The sequence below is a fragment of the Tubulanus polymorphus genome, chromosome 11 (genome assembly GCF_964204645.1).
Source record: "Tubulanus polymorphus chromosome 11, tnTubPoly1.2, whole genome shotgun sequence".
Classification (NCBI taxonomy): domain Eukaryota; kingdom Metazoa; phylum Nemertea; class Palaeonemertea; order Tubulaniformes; family Tubulanidae; genus Tubulanus; species Tubulanus polymorphus.
This window is the reverse complement of record NC_134035.1, coordinates 13549847-13576585: the sequence shown is the minus strand read 5'-3', so window position 1 is coordinate 13576585 and position 26739 is coordinate 13549847. Positions and strand designations below refer to the sequence as shown.

The 26739-nt window shown below is 39.7% G+C and overlaps 1 protein-coding gene and 1 long non-coding RNA gene across 2 annotated transcripts; both read right to left on the bottom strand.

Annotated features, from left to right (window-relative positions):
* Positions 1-7002: 7002 nt before the first annotated feature.
* On the bottom strand, positions 7003-16361 carry LOC141912834 (cysteine-rich venom protein-like). Its single transcript, XM_074804249.1, has 12 exons — positions 16264-16361; positions 13861-13934; positions 13119-13230; positions 12831-12919; positions 12559-12649; positions 11857-11889; positions 11354-11460; positions 10550-10635; positions 9688-9785; positions 9188-9304; positions 8159-8284; positions 7003-7897 (listed from the first exon to the last, which is right to left on the bottom strand). The coding sequence occupies exons 1-12, from the start codon at positions 16307-16309 to the stop codon at positions 7668-7670; spliced, it is 1209 nt and encodes a 402-aa protein (XP_074660350.1). The 5' UTR covers positions 16310-16361; the 3' UTR covers positions 7003-7667.
* An 8890-nt stretch (positions 16362-25251) lies between these two features.
* On the bottom strand, positions 25252-26510 carry LOC141912835 (uncharacterized). The gene is made up of 5 exons (XR_012620202.1): positions 26357-26510; positions 25944-26202; positions 25673-25856; positions 25467-25586; positions 25252-25379 (listed from the first exon to the last, which is right to left on the bottom strand). It is a non-coding gene; the product is annotated as an uncharacterized LOC141912835 (long non-coding RNA).
* Positions 26511-26739: the final 229 nt, after the last annotated feature.

Sequence of the window (26739 nt, the reverse complement as noted above, 5' to 3'; positions counted from 1 at the left end):
TCAGATGAAACATATGTCTGCATTAATTGACTGTAAGTTGAAGAAACCACAAGATTTACTTAGAAACCACAGGAATCAACAACCACAGATCTTACACAAGTTTTAACAATGTTATACCAGCTTCTCAAACAGTACGGTTCAGTTTAACAGTTCTGATATAGATTTTTCAAAACATTGAAAATCAACCAATTTTAAACTCAGATCGAACTCTTACTCACACAACAGTTAACCGAATAAAAGTTGAATGAGTTGTAATCAGTTTTAATTCCAATGAGATAACATTTCTCTAAGTGAAATCTGAAGAACTCATAAACTATGAAACTTGGTTTAATACAAGTGAATCAAATGATTAATCATTTGATTCACTTGTATTTCACCCGATGAGGGGACATGATCCCGAATACGTTCGTGTTAATAAACTGTATTTACTCATTAGAAAATGAGGTTTTTAGTGTTATCGCTCTTATTCGGATACTTGAACTCTCTTCCTAAGATAAACTTGGTTTTAGATCATTTTATTTCAGGAATTACCTCAGAGAGAAATTATATCAGAAAGCTGCCAGAATATCAGAAAGCTGACTAAAGCTTCTACCGTAAATATCTATAGAATTGTCTATATATCTAGTAATATGATAAATGTATTATAGTTAGATGTTGACCATATTTCTGTAGAGTAAACATCATTTTACTCAGACAAACTGAGACCAGCAAAATCATTCTGGAATAGCGAAAACTACATTAGATTCGTTTAGGTCCGAGTCCGTGTATTATGGATTATTTCAATTTATGTGATTTATAGACAGATGTTAAGGCTATATCGAGATATTGCTTTCATGGTGACAGGAACTAACAACAGTGCAATCCGCCGATAAAAACCTCTTATCACTTGAGTAGATCTTTTTTTAATACATATTCAAGGTGTAATTTTTTCCTGTTATATCAACAGGGTGGCTCTGACCTTCCCGGATTATTTTTGACGTACAGAGTTCTTTCCCTGACTTGATCTGCTATGAGTCCAATCAATTAAACCGCATTCAAATGAAATTATATGTAAAACAAAGACGAGAATTGTTTGATTTTACAACGTGATCTGACATTCGCAATATTTCCTCAATCCCTCGAAGAGCAACTTGAATAAAGTTATTTTACACGTGAGGTCAGTTTGAAATGTATAAACACATATAGGGTTAGATAACGCTATTATTATAACTAGTTAATAATTTCTATTTCATATTCAAAATTTTAAATAAAGTCTTTAGTTTTCATATTAAGTATCGGGAGAAAGAGTGTTATGTTTGCAATATTTCCTTAATCCATTAATAAACAGCTCGAACAGCTATTTACATATCATCACTGCGAGGTCAGTTCGAAATGTATATAAATACAGTGAATTGTAGCAGTAATTATATCGAGCTCTGATATTACTATACAGCAGAGATTTGATATAAACACCCCTATATAAATGATATACAAGTGCCAATAATGGATTTATAGCTAACCAGTCGATATAGTTAAAAACTCAGTGACCTAGTTTTTAAAAATAATATCACATCTCAGGTACTCTGAGCAGTAGCAGCCAGGCCGGAATCAGCAACTACGCTAATTTTATTCCCTATAGTAGTCAGGGGCTACAGCAGTCAGGGGCTAGAGCAGTCAGGGGCTACAGCAGTCAGGGGCCACAATAGCTTAGTAGTAAGTAAGTAGTTGTCAGGAGAGCAAGATTTAGTTTCTGCCTTCTTGTACGACAAGTCAACAGCTGATGAGTCATTTTACTTCGAGTTTTCCACCCAATCGGGAAGAATTAATTCTTTCAATTCCAAAACCTATGGTAAATAATTGACTGAATGATGCCCTATAGCTGTACTACTACAGGCCTAGTGAAGTAGTTAAGATTGCTGTAGGATTTTAAATATTCCCAAAGCCCATTGAAGCCTGTGGACTGTTGTGAACCAGTCATTTAGAACAGTGCTCAATTGAACTCAAGTGGCGCACGCAGTGGCTATTCATATTATTGATACCATTTGAGTTAGTAAGTATAGACTGTGTTACTGTCATGTCTATTCAGAGACCTTTGCCCAATAGCGTTCCAGTACATTCAGATAAAGGCAGTTCTCAGAAGAGAGGACGTTGTTTTTAGTCGGTGGTCGGAGTGTCACCACATACATACCTGGAAAACGGCCCGAGTAAAACTTTCTTCGTTTTGACGCTCAATATTTTCTCGATGACGGCCACATTACCGGTTCTTCCAGCTTCGATTAGATCCTGATCTTTCCCCATCTCGATGTATCCTCTGTTTACGCCGCCATCGCGCCTAAAACATAGCTCAATATCCAAAAAACTAAATGTAAACAAATACTTCCTGGTTTGTCACATGGCCACCATTTTTAATAACCGTCTCGTGCTGCCATCTATCGACAATAGATTTCAAAATCGGTTAATTTTGCTTTCCAATTTCTAATGACGTTGTTGTTGCACTTGTTATTTTGTTGAATATGTTCTGAATGGATTGATTTTGTTTTATGATTATTAATTTTTGTAAATGGGAAAAAATCTGTATTACTCGCATGCCACAGTCAGACTATCGATTTGTGTCGGATCTCAACCGTCAGGTGCTGCCCCTATACACACAGTTGGCGGTTAAAATGTGAACTAATTTGTTGTCCGCATGCCGCCAGTATCATCATATAATGTAAATGAGATAATGTAACGTCTGCGTTTAGTGTCATGTTATTCTAATAAAGTCCACTTACCGAGATTAGTGCATCGCAGCGCCTTCAGTGGAGACCTTCCGAGCGAGGCTTTGATGTTGCTTGCCTTGTACATTAATCCTCTCTCATCCGCCGACCACACACTGGTCAGACTGGTCGGGACTATATCTTGTTCCTGGCTGATGGTCGTGTCCGCCGGGTCCTAGTTCCTCAGTAAGGGCCAAATTCAGTTCTCGTATCTAGTCGACTAGTGGTCGGAACTAATAACCGAATGCGCTTTATTTCCGAACTATTTCCGGACTATGGTTCCGACTAACTGACATTCGGTTTCACTTACGTAGTTCGACTATAGTCGCGACTAACTCCGATAACTGAAGTTCGCCCAGCGTACATGGATCACCAGTCAATTTCAGTCTCCTCGTGATGGAATGAAAATGTTTCGGAATTTTCTGCAAATTTTACATCACGAAACAACTGATTCCAGACAGCCGTGTAGGTTAGCTGTGTTTGTTTCAATACTCTCAATTTCGGCACAATTTTTCCTATTACTCGTCGTAATAGTTACCGATATGAAATTGATTTAATTTCCTCTCGAAAAATGAAGCTTTCGCAGAAAATTCCAAAACAGGTTCATTCCACAAGAATTCTGAGTATTGTCCCGCTGAAGTTCTCTTCGTCAAAGAAGGCTGAAAATCGAATCTTAGTCTTAGAAGTTTTCCTCAGTGTCCAGGAGAAATGGGCCTGCTGCTTTCAAGGGTTCGAATCCAGCCCGAGTTGTCCTGTGTCCACTGACGAAGGCTGTGACAGTGGGTCCGAACCAGGAATTAAAACACGATGTTCCCTTATTCCGTAGAGGTATAAACCGGGTCTAGAATAATTATAACGAGACAAGTATAAGTATACAATATAGGTTTATTTGACGCACAAGCTTTCGTTACTAATCAGTATTTATAGGCAGACTGACACTAATTAGAGAGAACCGAGTGAGAAGAGTAATTACTACAAATACATATTACAATACATAATACAAGACATAATACAATACATAATATAATACATGGTACAATACATCATACAATACATAATACAATACATATATTACAATACAAAACTGAGTGAGTTGATATATGATCAATTACAGAACAACAAAATAAGTGAAGTATCTGGGATGCGCAAAAAGACAAATAAAATGGCGCGAGATAACTTCAAAATAAAATAACGCGAGATTACTTCAAAACAAAATGGTGCGAGATTACTTCAAAATAAAATGGCGCGAGATTACCTCCAAATAAAATGGCGCGAGATGAGACTTCGAAAAAATGGCGCGAGATTACTTCAAAATAAAATGGCGCGTGAAAAATTTAATTCTATCATTTTAATGTGTAATATTGTATAAGTGTATATTTGTCAATTGTTTTATATTTGTATCACTGTTATCTGTATGTGTTTTGAGGGGTTAATAGTCCACCCCTCCTAGCTCTACATGTGTTAACGTTTATGTAGTTTCTATTATGTAGAAAAAAGTTGTCAAGTCCAAATCGTCAATTCCTCATCCTACCAAAGTCACGCTTAACCCACAAAATCGTGGTAGCTTCGTTTTAAGGGGAGGGGTGAGGGTAGGGGACGTTGGATAATTGTGAAATATATTCAAAATACCTAAAAAAATTAACGGTTGAAATTATGTTTTAATTGGGGGGTCAAATAACTAGTTAGAACTAACATAAATTCTATCAATTCTATTTATCTACAAGAACTATAAGACATGTCATACAAGTCGCACCTGAATTTTTTCAAGCCACTCTGTCATCATCATTCAACTTCGGGTTCGATCTTCTGTGGCCCGGGGGGTCTTTTTCTTCTCACTGAAATCATGGACGTATCAACTCTAGTTGACAAGTCCACGCTGAAATATGTCCTACCTTATTCAATTCGGATCGCTCTTTTTTTTCATCAGTAGGCGAGTCTGTTGTATCTTCTATGAATCTGTAACACTGGGTACCGGTACCTGTTAATTAAACCTAACCTAACCCTAACCTAAAGTGCAACTATTTTTTCCTAAATCTAAACCTATAAAACATAATTTCGACCGCTAATGTTAAATAAATGTTCCACCTACCTTACAGCAACCTTGTAACGCGGATGAAGCAGCAATTTGAAAATGTAATCCTTTTATTCAAGAGTCAATCTTAAAGTCATTTTTAAATTCCGTGTCCTGTTGCCAAAATCCAGTTGTATTGATAACAAATAGTTTATCAGCTCAGCTGCGTTTGTAACAATCTAATGAAAATTTTCTTTTTCTAAAACGTGTCCTATCTGAGCATTATCCAGCGACAGAGACTTCTTCGCCGTGTAGAATTTCCAAGTGTAATGACAACTTGTAGGAGCGCCCACCAGTTTTTAACTGACCCCTTAAAATTCGTAGCCGGTGATTGGTTGCAACACCAATACCAAAAGCTTCGGGGAATGATTTCAAAAGGTATCGCAGGTAGGTCACTGGCCATTCTTGAATTGCGGTCAATGGCATCTTTTCTTTTGAAGTTTGAAAATGTTTGGAAGTTTGAAAACGCTGAGGTTATGTGGCGCTAATCGGGGATTATCCGGCCGGTTGCGTTGGTCTAGGCGTCGACATGAAGCCAGCCTTGCGTCGCTTCTTCGCGGAAGGAAGTTTAGAAAGTGTAAGGAAAAAAGTGTATTGAGTGTCAGAATATTAATACTTTCACCCTCACGCAAGCCTCATGGCTAGCGGAGCGGATGATCGGTTAAAAATATGCACGCCAAATTCAAACAAATTATGACAAATCTGTTAGCATTAGTTACTAAACTGCTGTACCCCGTATATAGATACTGCAATAATCATTAAAGTCTCAATCTTCATAACTGCTGTATTATCAAAATATATAAAATAGTTTCTTATGTATTAGTATATTATGTAAAGATTTCAATATAATAATTTGTCTCTCTTCGTGACAATCTGAGGCTGTCATACTGCTGATCCCTACCAGTATTTGTAAATAACTAATTAATTTTGTATTACTTTTTCATAGATATTTTCTTTGACAAATTGTGTGGAAGCCCAGGATTGGGCTTGTTTGTTTAGCAAATAAATGTTTGATTTGTGATAAATATCTGACTTATGAGTGGTGCTGAAGTCTGGTGGCAGCAGAGAGCATAGGTGTCGCCAGGGGGGTTCGGGGGAGCGAACGAACCCCCTTTTTCGGCTAGGTTTCTTCGTTTTTTACTATATAAAAACTCCACAAGGTGGCGAGAAAACGCTTTAAATCGCTCCTAATTTTCAAAATTTTCTTCGGTCCTCGTCAAAGGCAGCTTCGCTGCCTTACTAGATTTACCAAATTGCCGATATTCGGACCCCCATAAAAAAATCCCGGCGACGCCTATGGAGAGGCCTGTATTTATTTTCGGCCCTTCAGAAGGAGCTCAAGGACGTAGACTTGATTCCCTGCAGAGGCTAAGAGGATATTCCCCCGTATAATTTTTTATTTACAAGGACACAAAAGTCTAGACTTGGGACTCTTTGGGATCTGGCATAATTGAGGACAGCGTCTTCTACACCCGGTGTCTACTTCAGTATAAATTATAATTTATAAAATTGAGCATATAATTCCCCAATTTTATTAACATTATAATCAAGGATTATATTCTAGACTCCAATTTTCGTTTTGTTACTGAGTGGGTTTCGTTATTCAACTTATTCCAGATTTATAAGGAACACGTGTTTTATGTATACCGGTAGTTATTGTGTTTACATGTTGAGATCACGTGATAGCATGTCATATGGAGAAACAAAATGGCGGACCTGGTGTGAAAAAAAAATTCGCAACGTCGTGTTAGTTCCCGTGTTTCCCGCTAATGGTAAACATAGGGGCAGCAGGTGTGTGACCGGACCGCACAACACAAACCAACGAAACCGTGGTAAAAGTGCAGATCCGCACCTCTCGTGGTTGACGCAATCTGCTGAATGACAGAATCCAGGCTAAAAATCTTTCTACTCTTTCTAGTGAAGATATCTTTAAATTAACCAATTTCAATGTAGGCCTACTGAATTGCTGATGACATTTTGAGTCTGAAACAATTATATTTCATGTAATTGATTGAACCGTTTATGCGGAGAGGTGCAGATCTGCACTTTACCCGAAAACGTCGTTATTCTTTTGTTTAACAACAAAATCTCGTATATAAAGTAAAAAACAAATCGCAGACAGTATTACAGTATATAAATAGTTTATTTGCGATAAAATGGTAATAAAATTCATTATAAATTCAAATTCACATTCGCTAGATTGATGGCAAAAAGGCAAAAAAGGCGGCACGGCTCTGGGCACCCGCAAACCCCTGTGGCAGGGCTATACCCAGTGAGGCATAGCCCCTGTGAGCCATGTAGCGCTCCGTGTTGTGAGTAGACCACAAGCTCCGATGTCAAAGCTCTATCGTGATCCGGTGGGGCCGCCGGGTCAGTACGGCATTAAAAAACACGCATACGTTGTGCAAAAATAGAAAATGAAGATGGAAAACGAACTCCGCGGATCGGACAGCGTGCCGGAAGTCAAACTGATAAACAACAAGGCGGTGCCGTTTGTGTACCCTCGCTTCCCAGGGCTTGCTTACTGGGGCTCCATAAAGCCAAACTCACGCCAGACTCCATCCTGCACGGTTGCGCCGTACACTAAACCGTCCAACTGTATCCGGCCGCGTTAACTAAAACCATTCAGCAGGTTTTTAAGTATCCAACTACTTCGTTGTTTGACAATTCGAGAATGATTCTAATCCACGAATGCGATACCAGAGGAGGTGAGGGGGCGACCTGGGTGCCGAACGCGGGGATCACGCAGAACAGAGGGTCGCGTCTATAAAGAATCCTTGCGGCAAAACTTGAAGCCAGTGTCTTTATCCGTGTGTGCAATGTATGAAAGAAAGTTTCTTAGAAAAATCAAAATTATAGTTTTACTGTTCAAACTTGGAGGTTGTGAAGGCTAGAACGAGAAGGGCAGCTACAGTAGCTGTAGAGGCAAGCGCAGTCGAAGCAACATTTCCATTTCCACCGCCTTGTCCACCTTGTCCACTCTGTCCACCGCCTCCTGTCAGTCCACCAGCGCTTGTAGTTGTTGTTTGGTTAGAGGCCGCGTGCACTTGGTTGATTAAATCATTCGAGTTTTGCTGGAATGCCGAAATTTCTGAAATTAGAATTGAGAAATATTATCCGAATTGTACTGCGCGGGTTCAGTCAAATTAAAATTGCACAGGATCCGGAGTCAAATTAAATCAACACAACTGTGGAACTGGATTCAGAATCAAACTAAATCCACATGACTGTGGAACTGGATCCGGAGTCAAATTGAATCCACATAACTGTGGAACTGGCACTATAAATCGATTGGATACTGACTTCCCTCTTCTCCCACTCCTCCCCCTCCCCATCCCCTGGATCCACTTACCACATAGTTTACACAGGGCAGGACAGTAACCGATTGTGTAACCACTGGCGTCACCGGTACATTCTGTGAACTGGCTACATTGCGATGTCCCGGGCTCACCAGCACTGTCAACATTAGCACAATTCACTGCAATCAAGTACAAGAACAATATATACAATATGGCGTTTAAACGGTCAGTTCTTAACAGAGGGGTATGAAGGATTTGTAAACCTGATAGAAGCGGCCGATAGTGAGTTTGTAATCTGTAAACCTAATACAAGCGCCCGGTAGAGAGTTTGTAATCTGTAAACCTGATAGAAGCGGCCGGTAGAGAGTTTGTAATCTGTAAACCTGATAGAAGCGGCCGGTAGAGAGTTTGTAATCTGTAAACCTGATAGAAGCGGCCGGTAGAGAGTTTGTAATCTGTAAACCTGATAGAAGCGGCCGGTAGAGAGTTTGTAATCTGTAAACCTGATAGAAGCGGCCGGTAGAGAGTTTGTAATCTGTAAACCTGATAGAAGCGGCTGGTAGAGAGTTTGTAATCTGTAAACCTGATAGAAGCGGCCGGTATAGAGTTTGTAATCTGTAAACCCGATAGAAGCGGCCGGTAGAGAGTTTGTAATCTGTAAACCCGATAGAAGCGGCCGGTAGAGAGTTTGTAATCTGTAAACCTGATAGAAGCGGCCGGTAGAGAGTTTGTAATCCGTAAACCCGATAGAAGCGGCCGGTAGAGAGTTTGTAATCTGTAAACCTGATAAAAGCGGCCGGTGGAGAGTTTGGTAGGTTTCTATTTGTCTGATATTCCGGAATTTTCTTCAGGCGCGTCGTTACGGTACTTAATGTTTGAAATTCGAAGCTTGAAAAAGGGGCATTTTCTGGGCCATTTTAGGCAAAATTGTTATGAAATTTCCGGTGAAAATAAACAAAATTTGGAACTAAAAAACATTGCGGAACTTCAATTTAACAATGGCGCCCGCAATGACGCCCCTCCCAGAACGCCCCCTATTGACGCCCCATCCCAGAACGCCCCCTAGCGACGCCCATGCTTACACGAACAATCAGATAGATTTCTGACATTAGTTCCAACGGTTGGAACTTTACAATCACACGTGCACGTGTCCGACTTCAATTTGCCTCCATCGACGCAGTAGACACTCTGTCCACAATCTACAAATACATCGACACAAAGATTATTGTTAAGAATTCTCGTGTAAAACAGATTCTTATCAGAAATTTTAGAAAAAGTTGACGAGGAATGGCTTATCATTCGTCGCGTAACGGAATTTTTTCTAAATCATTTTTTTTTGAAATTTAAAAAACCTTGAATTCATTACTAATCAAGTGATCGGGGATTCGACAAAAAAATTGCATTAATCCGAAGGTCATATGGATAATGATACCCGAATATTGTTGAACCGACGCCGCAAGTCACGATATTTACTGACCGAACCCGATAGATCATTTTGTACCAATAAATCGGAAAAATTCACCGAGATATCCATCATCGAAGTTACTTTAAAAACGGCCTAATGATGTCTGGATCTGCTTACCACAAAGAGGCCCGGTATTTCCAGCTTTACACTCCGATCTCAGGGTACCCCGGGTGTAGGCTTCGGTTCTTTTATCATCATCGGCCCCCATATTTCCTCTAAAAAACAAAAAGCTTCATTCAATTACTTCATTCAAGTTCATTCATGTATTTATTAAGGGCTATAGGCTGTTCAATAGCTGAGTAAATGCTAATTCATAATTAATTGCATACGTAATCTGCTGTAATATGTTTATCATAGTATTATTTTAAATATTTTTACCAGCGGCGAATCCGTCTGAGGACTTAAAAGACTGACTTTTACAAGTCCATCAAATTTGTCTGAGACCCCTCTTTCAATTTGTCAACAAAGTTAATTGGTGCATTTCTGCGCGTTAATGCGCTTTTTGAGCAGCAAAGTGCCGTTTTTGGACTTTACAAGTTCTACAGAATTAACCACTCTTGAGCGAGAGTACAACTCTATATGGACATCAAAGTGCACTTTTAGGATTTGAAAAGTCCTCAAAATTGGCCTCTGGATTGCTCCTGTGGAATAAGATCGCATCCACGAACCAAATTTGAAGGACTCGTCACATCCCTAAAGAGCACTTTGATGTCCAAAAGTGTTTAAACCCGCGCACTGAGGGACTAAATTGTGAAGGCGTTGCCATCATTATCATGATTATGATAACTTTTATTATTATTATTATTATTATTATTATTATTATTATTATTATTATTATTATTATTATTATTATTATTATTATTATTATTATTATTATTATTATTATTATTATTATTACTATTATTATTATTACTATTATTTTTATTATCATCATCAATCTATTGTCGGCACATTTTCTGAATTGAGATTTCGAACTTACGGAGGTGAATAGTTACACACGTGAATGATGTTACCCTTACATACAGCCTTACCGCATCCGATTCGATACGACCACGCCCAGATTATCTGTAATATAATGATCGTACAAGGAGAACATTGTTGGAGATCTCGCAAAATGTTCGGTAAAACGTGAAACTGTTAATCAAGTCGGTTATAAGCCCAACGCACACGGCAAAAAAATTGTTTCGCCGAAACAGAAAACACGTTTTTCACAAAACGTGTTTTGCTCGTGAAAAAACGTTTTTCAGTTTGGCGTTTTGTGTTTTGCCTCCAACGCACACGGCACTGAAAAAACGTTTTTTCACGAGGAAAAAACGTTTCTTCAGTGCCGTGTGCGTTGGGGGCAATGTAGGTTCAGCTGCTGGTAATGTATCGTTAAGTCCAACGCACACGGCACCGAAAAAAACGTTTTCCATGTTTTTTGTTATGCCGTGTGCGGAGGAGGCAAAACACAAAACGCCGAACTGAAAAGCGTTTTTCACGAGCGAAAAACTTTTTCTGAAAAACGTGTTTTCTGTTTCGGCGAAACAAATGTTTTGCCGTGTGCGTTTGGCTTTATAAAGAATCACGATTGGTAGAACACTATATCCGTGTTGACGCGATGAGGAGAGAATCCCACAATGATAATAAGTAATAGTCATTCCTGAAGATGACTATTAGGATATAGTCGAAACGTTGAAATAAACTACTATCTCGAAGTTTCATTTTCGGGCTTTATAAATAATTTTCCGTGGGACACAGATAAAAGGATGGACACCGAATAAGCTCGCTGCAAGTACTATACCTGAGTGTAATGACCAACCACAGCATTATTAACTGGAGCAATACCATAGGTGTAGTCGGATATCTCAGCTGCCCAATTGTTTATAACATCAGTCCAGCTTCCAGATCCTGAAAACAGGAACTGGTTTTATAAACGTCATCGCAAAGAGACGATTTGATTCGAGTTAAATTTGGCCCCAGTCTAATTAGGTTCACACTAAATCACACTCACTCGTTATCGAAATGCTATCGAAACGATGCTGTGGCAAGTGAGGTGAATCAAGTTCCGGAACCGGTAAGCGATGAATGATTACACACACGTAAGTTAGATTCGATCGCCGATCACAGGACGATATCTGTACTTCGAATTCCGATTTCAAAATCAAACTCCCTGTTTCGCTCCCGGCAGGTGTGGTGGATTTGTAAGGGAATTTACACTCAATCAAAATAATCTAACAAAATCTACCAATCAAATGAATAACAGGGTCAATCCCTATTTTAAGTTTATACGAATCGACCACTTACCGGACGCTATATTTTGTCCAGCGAAGGAACCACCTGAAATAGAGAGATTTTACTAAAATCTACAATATCTCTTTAAACACTATAGATTATCCATTCACCGGTAGTAAATAATCCAACGGTATTGATGATAATCCAATATTATTAACGATAATCCTACACTATTGACAATAATCTGACAAAATTATAGATTATCCCAAAATTTGATTTCATGTTATTGTATTTCGACGGTAATCTCTTAGCGCTATATAAACATACATATCAACATAGATATCATCACTATGAATATCTTTAGTTCTGAAGAAACTGTTCCAGATTGTAATCTAAATCTTATTTTCAGTATAAGATTACAGTAATGGCAGTTACGTGGCAGGTAGTATTTGGATTGAATATTCGTGTATGGACGTATTTGAAAAATACATAATGATAATTGTTCGGTGTCCGTTACAATTCAACACAAATCTTTTGGTCATTTGGCGCCGAGTGTCTCTGGAACTCTTAACCGAGTCATATTCGATAGATCGATTCATGACCGAGCTCTGTTCAAGTCGGGTCTTAAAACGTTTCTGTTCGATGCAGCATTTTTAGATTCATAGACATTAATTCGAGGAGCGCCTATGAACATCAGTGGAATGGGCGCTATATGAATGAACCATCATCATCATCATCATCATCATCATCATCATCATCATCATCAACACGTACCGATAGTGAAACGGCTCCAGCCTGAATCGTGATTGGTCTGACAGGTATTCGCGTAGGCCTGCGCGACCAGGGCTGCATCCTCATCCCAATACTGAAGAAAAAAAACAATATTATAACCATTGAGGAAACACTCCAAGTCTGTGTTGTAAGCAAAATATATATAGAATTAATCCCCCACATCGAAAGTGAAAAAAAAAGTCAGAAATGTTTCCTTCAGCTAGTGGTAGTTTCGATTATATCATTTTCGGAATACTCCAAATCAAACCCCGTACCATTTTAAGCATATTAGTCGCGTCGGTGACTTTAGCCCGGACAGAGTTGTGAACGTTCAAAATCTCTGCAATATCCTGCGTCGAAACATCTAGACAAATATAGACGAGATGGATTAACTGATGAATTAGCTGATGAATTAACTGATGAATTAACTCATGGATTAGTTGAACGATTAACTGATGGATTAACTCATGGGTTAGTTGAAAGATTAACTTATGGATTAACAGATGGATTAACTCAGTGTAAAAGATGATCTCAACAATTGATGATATATCAGGTGTTGATACCTCCGCTGAGGAAATCTACAGATTTCGGTTTACACAGACTACTGTCGACACCCAGACGATCTTTTAACAGCGGAATGTATTTCTTCTCACACAATATTCGTATCTTATCATCCTGAATAATACACGAAAAATAAAAAAAAACGGTCGTAAAAAATATATATATTTCAAAGGCGAAGCGAAGAATATTAAAAAGCCACAAACTTCGCAGACCATATAACCCTAAATCTAGCTCGAGGCTGAGCCCAACAGCAGTAACCCTAACCCTAGCCTGACTCGAACCCACGACCTCCTGCATACCAAACGGACAGTCTAACCACTGGACCACTGAGCTTGGGTGTTTGCAAATGCGTCTGGTCAGTGTGGTGACTGGTGACCAGTCAAGTGTGGTGACCGGTGACCAGTCAGGTGTGGTAACCGGCGACCAGTCAGTGTGGTGACCGGTGACCAGTCAAGTGTGGTGACCGGTGACAAGTCAGCTGTGGAGACTATTCGCTTACAATACCCGCTATCATTTTCTGATTGCAAAAGTTTAAATCAGCATCAGGATTGCTAGTTAGGCAAATATCTCCACCAAAAAAAGTTCTCTTCGGGTCATTGACTAGATTCCATGCTCGGGCAGGGCGAACGAGAAAACGAGAAAGATTCGAAAAGAAATCGGAAAAAATGTCAAAGATCAACGGACAAAAATGACAGTTTTTGTGCTAATATTTCATTACTAGGAGGCTTCAGGGCGCTGACTTACCACTGTTAAGGCTCTTTTTTGACGGTGCGAACCACTGACTTCACAAACAACCAGAACCAGCATCAATAGGTAAACTACACGCAGAAATATTATACAATTCATCATCATTATATCAGTTTAAACTTATAATAATAGTTCATATCCGTGTTGTGTAACATCCGATAGCAATTGCATCGCCAATTCATCTAAATCCACAGTACCACAGTTCATTGGAACCAGTTCCACAGTTCTGAATCCAGTTCCGCAGTTCAGGAGGACCCAGTTCCACGGTTCTAGACCCAGTTCCACAGTTCTGGACCTAGTTCCACAGTTCTGGATACAGTTCCAAAGTTCAGAACCCAGTTCCACAGTTGAGGACTCAGTTCCACAGTTTACACAGTTAGGTTATTAATGTAATGTAATTAACAGGATATAAATTTGAGTAGATCACGTGACACCAACATGTGAAATCTATCATGAATACAAAGTATATTGACGCGGAAGTGAAAGATTTTCAATATCAATAGCTCTCCCCCCCCCCCCAATCGAGTGTCTGTCGGCACAAACTGATTGGATATTCTCAAGTATGTTTTCATCGCCTGTTCAGCTATTTGTTTTCAATATCGACCCGCGCGCACGCAGCACACACACAAACCTCAAGTATCCCCCGCGCGGCGCGAACTCGTCGTGCCTAGTTAGTAAAAAATTCAATATAACCCCCTCTACCTCCCTCCTCCCTCCCTCCACCTCACCCACAACGACCAGCAATTTGACGAGGGAAACTATTATCGTATGTTTTATCAAAACTGGGCCGACCGGTAACAGTTCACGTGAACATTTGAAAGTTTGCACGAACCAGCTCAACATTTTTCGGAAAAGCTTTTTTTCAAAGGATCGAAATTTACATCACGGAAAGGGCCAGATATTAAATGAAGGCTCCTTAATTAAAAGGTCACAAATATTTGATATAAATGGCGGCGAAACTAAAAAATTTCCTGCTAAATTTCCTGCTTTCCGTCCGCGCGAAGTCTTTTGGACCCACCTTGAAAAAGCCTGGCTACGGACGGGCCCTGGTGGTGCATGAATCGTTGTGTCCTCGTGTCGAAAATATGAAGTAACCGATAGGAATTCAACGAAAAATGTTGACTATTACTTTTTTCAGGAAACCTGACCTCGGATCTGTGCCAAACGGTGACGTGCCAAATAGAAGATGTATCGGGTCAATGATCATTAAGAGGGTTGTTTGTGAGGATTATTCAAGAGTGCTACTAGCTACTAAATGTCATATCAACATTTCGATCAAGTGCTTTTTTAATATTTCGAGAGAACATCTTTTTATATATTTCGAATAGTTTGAATAAGAGTATATAATTTTATATCTACAACCGGTGTGTGGTGAGAAAACCGTAGAACTGAAATCAAGTTACGAACAAAAACCGAACAATTCTGATCTTTACATTTTCAGGAACTAGACATCCATTGTTTACAATACTCCGCCAGCGAGATAAAAATTAACGATTGAATTGAAATTGACTATAATGAGTCTGAGTCTGATATCAGAACGAAAACTTAACAATTCCCCGGGCCGGTTGCATAGTAACAACTTAGACTTAAGACCAGTCTTGGACCAGCTCAGTTCGATAGCCAATCTGTCAACTTAAGACCGCAGTCATAAGATTTGAGACCACTTTTGGACTAAAGTCACGACTGTGCAACTGGGCCCTGGGACTGGTTTAGTGGTTTAATACGTAATAAACTGTGAGTTCTCTCTGCCCTCCACAGGTATTGCTGTTGCTGCTGCTGCTGGTGACACGATGTCTAAATATGTCGCACAAAAACTAATAAATATTCTCACAATAAACAATGTTATATTGCAATAATAGACATCAGCTCCACTTATATATAAATCCATACAAATTTTTTCCCAATTTCGAATGCAGGTAATTATTTATTGGTTTTGTTGTTCAACATGTTTTTTATAAATCCTATACTGCAATACAAGCGCTCAGCTTGTTACAGTTCCACCAGGTTAAAACGTAGTAGTGCTCAGAGTTTATCACTGAAAAGTCAACATAAACTAGGGCCAGTTGAGCTTAGGTCAACCTCAGTCAAGCTGCCTATCGGTTCTATAGTCAAGCTAACAACTTAAGACCAGTCTAAGTTAATTTTGCTTCTATAACTAACCAATCTAACAACTTAGACCGGTATAAGCTCATTTTAGTTCTATGGTCAATCTAACAACTTAAGACCAGTCTATATTTGGTCTCTCACATGACGAAACTATTTGAATAACATGTTTCCCATTCTTCGTAAGTTACACAATAATTTTTTGTTTAATGAAAAAATTGCATTAATTCCAGAATAGAAAATCTAAAGCGAGGAAATTGATGATAAATAGTGAAATGGTGATAATCAACAACTTACCCGACAGCATAGAACTAATCGAACTGTCCCACCCGTAATAAACCATGATTTACAAATGAATGCTGAAGCGAGAGAGAATTCGCTGTATCGACACGAATCGTCTGCTTGTAGCTACTGATTATCGGTAAACATCTAGCAGGCGGTAAATATAGAATATTGGGTGTGAGAGGATCAGTTGAGGTTAACCGGTGTGAATGTGTTTAGAATCAGTCGGTCCTCTACGCCGGCAGCCTCCGCAGGGAGTCAGTCGATCGAATCAGACTGTTCCGATCAATTAATTCACACCAAGTGTCTTTTCGTTTTTATAATTGCAGACAATTTGCGCAGACGATATTAATATGAAAAATAACTATTCGCCTAAATAGACCGATTCGTGTTGAGATTTATGGGGACTAATTGATTTAGCCACGCGGTGTCCCCGGTCTGAAGATGGACACCGCTGAGACGTAATAGCAATTTCGCACGGTTTTAACGTTACTATAAATCACTTAAACACGACACTGAATTAACGTCACTTCTCGAGGAGGAATTTCAATATAAGATTTGTTTACGCAGACTGTTTGTTTTCGAGTTGGCTGACTGACGGGACGTGTACTGACGGGTGGGTGACCGCCACCTTTTTTTAAACGGACGTTTTAATTGTTTCATATTATATTCTGTAATTTCCCACGATCTTGTCGGCATACACGGCGTGGAGTCTTGTTTTGAATAGTTCACGTAAATCATCCTGCCTGGGACCAAATGACGACTCTCTGCGTGTCATGGTGTCACAAGATTAATTGATTTTTTTTTCATTTTTTGAACGTCACGTCTGAAAATGCTTTCATGTATTATTTGTCATTTAGAGTATTAGCCCAGGGACGTCCACCGCCAGTCTTTTTACAAGTGCCGCGGGGCTGCATTTATAGTCGCGTGTACAATATATCTGTTGATATCTTTTAATATATTGAAGTTCCATTGAATTTAAACGCAATAGAAAATAAGTCCTCCCCCGTCGCGGCCGGTTTTTGGTTTTGGTTTGAATTGAAAGTAAAGATTAAGAGTACATCCAATAATGCCTTCTAACACTTAACATAGCATGCAGGCAGGATTGGCCCATATTTTTCCGTAAATTCGGCCTAAATGTTATAACATTCCCAGGCTCTAACCCGTCGGTCCACCCGGTGAGTTCAGACGACTGTTTCAGTCTGCACAGTTGGTTTCTTGTCGCTATTGAGATATCTAATTGGTTTTTAATCGTGCGTGCTTTGAAACCCCGATATAAACAAGACCCGTCAATAAGCAAACTAACCCGCGCGGCAGTGCCATACAGCGGTGCCGATACCGGACGTTTGTTTGTCACAAATTTACAGATTTTGTCTCTTTCACAGCTCACCCCCTAAATAATGCGCGCTATTTTCTCCACGGCTTCATTGGTTTCCGATCTAACTAATCGGATCGGCGGAGATCTGGATTATTAGACTGTTTCCTGTCAAATTCGCAGTATCCCGAAAACCCCTCTCTGCCAAAGCGGACCTGTGTACGGAAATTCCGTCGACCCGGTGAGTTCTCCGCGCACTTCGGGTTCCATGTTGCTATTGAAATATAATTGGTGAAACGCCGGTAAAATATATTTAAACAGATTTAAAGCTTTCACAGTGGCCCCCTAAATTACGCGCGCTATGACGTTAATTCTCGACCTTGGGTTTCTCATTGACTTATCGGAGCTATCCATTACTAGTATCCGGAAGGTTCCGAACGGATCCGCTGTAGTAGACTGGTTGCCTGAACTTTACAAGTGTCCGCTCATACCCAGTCGCTGATACCCCAGGCCTTTGTATAACCAGCAAAATCGAAATAGATTAGCTATTTAGATTATATAGCCGATTAGTGTCAATTAGCATAACCGGGTATGTTGGTTGATAAAAACGCCAGGTATAAATTATTCAATTATGGCCTACTCAGCAGCGACTTCTACCGAGAACACCATATCGGTTGGATTAGATAATCGGCATACTTGCTCGCCGAGCGAGTATGCTGAGTATGCTAATCGATTATGATAACCAATGTTCATAAAAATGACGGATTATGACATAATCCATGCTCATAAAAACGTTTTGCATACTCGAATATACTAATCGAGTGTTCATAAAAAGGCCTCCCGTGTCTACGGTACCCATGCGCGAATCGTCCGCTAGCTTGTCAAAAATCGTCCGATAGCTTGTCAATATCAATTCAATTGATTGACACGCTAGAGGATACATTTTACACACTCAGTCCATAAAGGGCCCGATTATGAAGAGAATGTTGTTGCTGTATCGGTATAGCAGGCATAGGCCTGCTTCCAATAGAAGTTCCAGACTGTTGAAATCACTCTACATTTAGATTTTAGGCTATAATAGAGATTCAATAGCACTGCCACCAACTGGCGTGTGCTGACTGCTGGTAAACGCAATCAATGAAATTTATTTCTTTTTTCATCACTTGGATGTTCAACTTCAGTTTGATCTTGAAAATAGCATAAATATATATTTTTAGATGTTGACATACTATTATAAATATGTCATATCAATATCATGATACTGTGCCACAGACTGGGGTTAAATGTGTCTCAGCCCTGTAGCTGTATAGAGAGGACAATCCACTAAGTTTGGGGGTCAACCGTAGCCCAGACTAAATCATCCGGTATCTCAGGTACTATAATATATATAAAGACAATCTTATAGTACCTGAGATAGGCCTACTTAATTGTCACTGGGTACGGCCACAGAACACATGTTGTTTAATTGTCACTGGGTACCACGGAACACGAGTTGTTTGATTGTCACTGGGTACCATGGAACACGAGTTGTTTAATTGTCACTGGGTACCACAGAACACAATGTCATGTTATTTCATATTTAATCACTGGGTACCACAGAACACAAGTTGTTTAATTGTCACTGGGTACCATGGAACACGAGTTGTTTAATTGTCACTGGGTACCACAGAACACAATGTCATGTTATTTCATATTTAATCACTGGGTACCACAGAACACAAGTTGTTTAATTGTCACTGGGTACCATGGAACACGAGTTGTTTAATTGTCACTGGGTACCACGGAACACGAGTTGCTTGATTGTCACTGGGTACCACGGAACACATGTTGTTTGATTGTCACTGGGTACCACAGAACACGAGTTGTTTAATTGTCACTGGGTACCACGGAACACAAGTTGTTTAATTGTCACTGGGTACCACGGAACACGAGTTGTTTAATTGTCACTGGGTACCACGGAACACGAGTTGTTTAATTGTCACTGGGTACCACGGAACACATGTTGTTTAATTGTCACTGGGTACCACGGAACACGAGTTGTTTAATTGTCACTGGGTACCACGGAACACGAGTTGTTTAATTGTCACTGGGTACCACGGAACACATGTTGTTTAATTGTCACTGGGTACCATGGAACACAAGTTGTTTAATTGTCACTGGGTACCACAGAACACAAGTTGTTTAATTGTCACTGGGTACCACGGAACACGAGTTGTTTACTTGTCACTGGGTACCACGGAACACAAGTTGTTTAATTGTCACTGGGTACCACAGAACACAAGTTGTTTAATTGTCACTGGGTACCACGGAACACGAGTTGTTTAATTGTCACTGGGTACCACGGAACACATGTTGTTTAATTGTCACTGGGTACCATGGAACACAAGTTGTTTAATTGTCACTGGGTACCACGGAACACAAGTTGTTTAATTGTCACTGGGTACCACGGAACACATGTTGTTTGATTGTCACTGGGTACCACGGAACACAAGTTGTTTAATTGTCACTGGGTACCACGGAACACAAGTTGTTTAATTGTCACTGGGTACCACAGAACACGAGTTGTTTAATTGTCACTGGGTACCACAGAACACGAGTTGTTTAATTGTCACTGGGTACCACGGAACACGTGTTGTTTAATTGTCACTGGGTACCATGGAACACATGTTGTTTAATTGTCACTGGGTACCACGGAACACGAGTTGTTTAATTGTCACTGGGTACCACGGAACACGAGTTGTTTAATTGTCACTGGGTACCATGGAACACGAGTTGTTTAATTGTCACTGGGTACCACAGAACACAAGTTGTTTAATTGTCACTGGGTACCACGGAACACAAGTTGTTTAATTGTCACTGGGTACCACGGAACACGAGTTGTTTGATTGTCACTGGGTACCACGGAACACGAGTTGTTTAATTGTCACTGGGTACCACGGAACACAAGTTGTTTAATTGTCACTGGGTACCACGGAACACGCGTTGTTTGATTGTCACTGGGTACCACGGAACACAAGTTGTTTAATTGTCACTGGGTACCACGGAACACGAGTTGTTTAATTGTCACTGGGTACCACGGAACACATGTTGTTTGATTGTCACTGGGTACCACGGAACACAAGTTGTTTAATTGTCACTGGGTACCACGGAACACGAGTTGTTTAATTGTCACTGGGTACCACGGAACACATGTTGTTTGATTGTCACTGGGTACCACGGAACACAAGTTGTTTGATTGTCACTGGGTACCACGGAACACGAGTTGTTTAATTGTCACTGGGTACCACGGAACACGAGTTGTTTAATTGTCACTGGGTACCACGGAACACGAGTTGTTTGATTGTCACTGGGTACCACGGAACACGAGTTGTTTAATTGTCACTGGGTACCACGGAACACGAGTTGTTTAATTGTCACTGGGTACCACGGAACACGAGTTGTTTGATTGTCACTGGGTACCACGGAACACGAGTTGTTTAATTGTCACTGGGTACCACGGAACACGAGTTGTTTAATTGTCACTGGGTACCACGGAACACATGTTGTTTGATTGTCACTGGGTACCACGGAACACGAGTTGTTTAATTGTCACTGGGTACCACGGAACACATGTTGTTTAATTGTCACTGGGTACCACGGAACACGAGTTGTTTAATTGTCACTGGGTACCACGGAACACGAGTTGTTTAATTGTCACTGGGTACCACGGAACACATGTTGTTTAATTGTCACTGGGTACCACGGAACACGAGTTGTTTAATTGTCACTGGGTACCACAGAACACAAGTTGTTTAATTGTCACTGGGTACCACGGAACACGAGTTGTTTAATTGTCACTGGGTACCACGGAACACATGTTGTTTAATTGTCACTGGGTACCACGGAACACGAGTTGTTTAATTGTCACTGGGTACCACGGAACACGAGTTGTTTAATTGTCACTGGGTACCACGGAACACATGTTGTTTAATTGTCACTGGGTACCACGGAACACGAGTTGTTTAATTGTCACTGGGTACCACAGAACACAAGTTGTTTAATTGTCACTGGGTACCACGGCACATGTTGTTTAATTGTCACTGGGTACCACGGAACACATGTTATTTTGTATTTAATCACTGGGTACCACAGAACACATATTTTCTTTCTATGGTATATAATAAAACTGCTTGTTTCGAACAATATCTTTCTTATGACTCGTTTGGATCGGCGTTTAATCAATGGATAAATCACAAGGAATGGACCCACGTTCCAGCAGACTAATTTTAAAGATACTTTTGATAAAAATGTAAAACCTCTAGAAACTGTGACGATACAGCCCACAAGGCCTGACGGATAGCCGCCACTGCGGCGCAGGACTACTCAATACTAAGACATTAAGTGGAACACTTTTTATTTAGTGTCGGCCAGAAAGATCTATTAGAGGCATCAGTAGCGAAAAACATGGTTATTCTATAACTGGGTACCGAACCCATATATAATCGTATGAATATTAATCGCCTAAATCGATAGCAATAAAATGTTCAATAAAGTCTCCATTAGAATTTGAGTGGGTACGAGAGACACACTGGGTATCACGGACTGGGTACTAGCGGACACATGGCGTCTCCGTATACTGTTGAGTTATACTCCGTAATCCTTGCTTGCCAGAGTTGACTAACGTTAGTGTATGAAAATCCCGCTACCGATGAGCATAGAGGCAGCACCGTACGGTGAAATGTTGATATCTTAACAAAAGTAATTACTGATAACTGATGCAGAGTGGTCCTGACAGGGGCGGATCTAGACGGGAGCACGCGGAGCACGTGCTCCTGTCGCAAATTCTGAGTGCCCTTTTTGAAAAAAGTGCGAAAAAAATTGTCTCAAGTAAAGGGCATAATTATTCTCAAAAAGGGCATTGTTTACATGCGGTGGTCTGTTCTCAAGAAAAAGGCACAGTTATTTTCAAAAAAGGGCATATAAAACACGTAGTTTCTGTCCGTTGCTGAAGTGAGTCGAGTAAAAGGCGCATTATTCTCAAAAAGGGCATTTAATACACGTGGCAGTGGTCGGTCCTTATGGAAAGGGCACATTTATTTTTGAAAAGGGCATTAATTTACACGTGATTCAAATTACCTCATCTTAATGTGTAAATCTTTCTTAGAAAATGAGATATGTGCAATCTCATTTAGATTGTAGTTAATCAAAATTATTTTGTTATGTACCTTGTTTATTTTATGAAAAACTTAATTGCATTCTATAAAGTTCATTATCACATTGTTTCCATATTAATAAATTCCCATCTCTTAACGAATTGTTGCAGAATGTCATTTTTGTGTCTCAGGTGCCTGGAAATTGCATTAAAAAGGGTTGAAATTCAAATTTAATTCTGTGCTCCTGTCATTGTCTGCCTCTAGATCCGCCCCTGCCTGATGCTGAATGGAGGATTTACGGGTGTCCCGGGTTCGAACCCAGTAATTACTGATACTGATCCAGAGTAATCCTGGTGCTGATTAGAGGATGTACAGGGGTGTCCCGGGTTCGAACCCAGTAATTACTGATACACTGATTCAGAGTGGTCCTGGTGCTGATTAGAGGATGTAGAGGGTTGTCCCGGGTTCGAACCCAGTAATTACTGACACTGGTCCAGAGTGGTCCTGATATATGAGGAAACACAGTCATCAAAAGTCTTCTTAATAAATATTAGCCAGGGGCTCTTAAATCTATCATTCAGATACAAATTAAAAATCTTATAGAGAATTGAACTAAGTTTACTTTGTTTGCGCTCAATCAATATTTCTCATGTAATCGCCATCTATTGGAATTTGGCTGAACTGACTAGACAGCTCTTATTTGTCTCACTGACTCTCCTTCGTATTCGTATTCGATTAAAGAAGAGTCAGTGAGACAAATAAGAGCCGTCTAGTCAGTTCAGCCAACTTCCGATAGATGGCGATCATAGCATCATTTAAACTAGGCGAATGTCCAGAGTTCGAACCCAAAAATTACTGCCCCTGATTTCAGTGGTCCTGATGCTGAATAGAGGATAAACAGGGGTGCCCCAGGTTCAATACTTGAGTAGACATATTCTGGGTAACGGTGACAGACACTTCTTCAGTAAACCGGCTCGCCCTTACTGGGATTAACTGTGACCCGCTAGATTGGCACGAGTTGAAGTGAAAATCCAAGTTAGGTTTACTGTAGTTATCTATCATTACACTTAACGTGTTAGTATATACTGAAAAATATAATCTGGACTATCAAGTTTAAATGTGCATGGGTAGACCGAGTTCTCCTTACTAAATCAATTAAAACAAGCGAGTACAGGTGATTGACTGTAGACAATAGAATTTCAAAGAGTTTGAAAGTGTCTGAGAGTCAATGTGATACTATACTTGATTAGTGTGATTCGAGTTAGAAGAGTCGAGTCCACTGTAGACCACAGAAAAACAACACAAACAATTTGTAGTGAACAACTAAGCCACAAATAGGTTTTAGTCTTCGTGATTAATAGTTCAATATGTATTTATAAGTAAACAAAGAGGTCAACCAATTATCAAACACCAATCACAAGCACTTTAAATAAATTAAGTACCACAAAATCAATATATCTATCAATGTAACAAATAAGACAAGATAAAACTGGTTAAGTACTTTCCACCTCGTTTTACTATTCACACCAAGTTGAGAATACACTACAGCTCCTCTACAAATCACCATATCATTTCATAGAAATAAATAAGTTTTACAAAAACAAACGAGTTACGAAGTGTAATTAACAAACACAGACAGAAGTCAACAAGAAGAAATCAAGGTCAGTCATCATGTCATGTCAAGTTCAAACACACTACGGAACTGACTACTGCATTTCAGTTCCACCTCAAAACAACATCAACAATTCTTTAGAAACGATCAAAGATATTCTAACTTGTTTTATTCAAATCAAAGTAAATCTCGAATTGAACACACATATTGATACACAGGGTCAGTTGCACACACATAAGAATTCTCAAAGTCTTAACATTCACAAGAATTCTCCAAGTTAAGCAACGCATTAGAGTTCTCCAAGTTCAAGCAAAACATTGGAGTTCTCCAAGTTCCAGTAACGCATTAGAGTTCTCCAAGTTCCAGCAACGCATTAGAGTTCTCCAAGTTCCAGCAACGCATTAGAGTTCACCAAGTTCCAGCAACGCATTAGAGTTCACCAAGTTCCAGCAACGCATTAAAGTTCTCCAAGTTCCAGTAACGCATTAGAGTTCTCCAAGTTCCAGCAACGCATTAGAGTTCACCAAGTTCCAGCAACGCATTAGAGTTCTCCAAGTTCCAGCAACGCATTAGAGTTCACCAAGTTCCAGCAACGCATTAAAGTTCTCCAAGTTCCAGCAACGCATTAAAGTTCTCCAAGTTCCAGCAACGCATTAGAGTTCTCCAAGTTCCAGCAACGCATTAGAGTTCTCCAAGTTCCAGCAACGCATTAGAGTTCACCAAGTTCCAGCAACGCATTAGAGTTCTCCGAGTTCCAGCAACGCATTAGAGTTCTCCAAGTTCCAGCAACGCATTAGAGTTCTCCAAGTTCCAGCAACGCATTAGAGTTCTCCAAGTTCCAGCAACGCATTAGAGTTCTCCGAGTTCCAGCAACGCATTAGAGTTCAACAAGTTCCAGTAACGCATTAGAGTTCTCCAAGTTCCAGCAACGCATTAGAGTTCAACAAGTTCCAGTAACGCATTAGAGTTCTCCAAGTTCCAGCAACGCATTAGAGTTCTCAAACGATCAACAGGCGCCACCTGATTATCAGAGTCAACATCGAGTAAGATTAGATATTTCACACATTTTCACCTACAAGACAAACAAACAAACATTAAAGGATATTTTCAACAATCAACCAAACATTAAAACATAAGTCGTTTTTCTATTACAATATACCTGATTTATAGTCTGTTCAGATTCATGACTCATCCATTCTTTCAACTTTGGAAGAATATTCATGTGAATCCCTGAAGGTATTTTTCCATCTTTTAGTAACATAACATCTCTAGATATTTCCTACTCACAAAACGAAAACTCAAAATATGAATAATTTTGAATAACGTGAGATTTGAAAATTGATTCATGTAATTTCAAAGTTATACCTGATTTAAAGTCAGTTCAGACTAATGACTCGACCTTCCTTTGCAACTGTTAAGTTTGTGACTCTACTTTGTTGCTAAGGCAGTTAATTAAGTACAACTGATCTCAGTGGCGACATTCATCTAACTGATGCCTCGTGATTGTCTCATCTCTGATGACTCAGTTCTGTGGACCTCTCAATATTTGCTACAAGAAAACACAAAATACATATGAATACCGGCAATTTTCAACTTTTGATTTGAAAATTGATTCATATCATTTTCAATATTATACCTGATTTAAAGTCAGTTCAGACTAATGACTCGACATTCCTCTGGAACTGTTTACATGTGACTCTTAATTGTTACTTCGTTCCTGACTTAGAGGCAGATATAGCACAGCACCACTGATCTCATCTCACTTGTGATGCACTTATCTCACTGGTGACGCCCTGATCTATCCACTTGGAGGGACATAGTTCTGTACTGATCTCACTAGTGATATTCTCATCTATGGTGACACTCAGTTCTGTGGTTAAACCTCTCAATATTTGCTACAAGAAAACATAAAATATGAATAATTTTAGATTTTGAGACTTTGATTTATAGTCAGTTCAATGACTTATCCTTCCTCTGGTATTGTATGTCTAACAGACCAGCATAATGTTTGAGACTTTTCCTACAACAAGAGAACCATGTTTTATGTACCTTGATACCTGATTTATAGTCAGTTCAGACTAATGACTCGACGTTCCTCTGGAACTGTCAACCTTCCTTGCGACTTTTGCTGACTTTGACGGAGATGAATCATTACTACTGATCTGAGTGGTGACATTCATCTGATGCCTGGTGATGGTCTCATCTCTAGTGACACTCAGTTCTGTGACCTCTCAATATTTGCTACAAGAAAACACAAAATATGAATAATTTTCAATTTTGATACTTTGAAAATTGATCTATACAATTTCAATATCATACCTGATTTAAAGTCAGTTCAGACAAATGACTCGACGTTCCTCTGGAACTGTTAACTTTCCCTGTGACTCTTTGTTTCTGACTTTGAGTGAGATAACTCAGTACATCTGATCTAG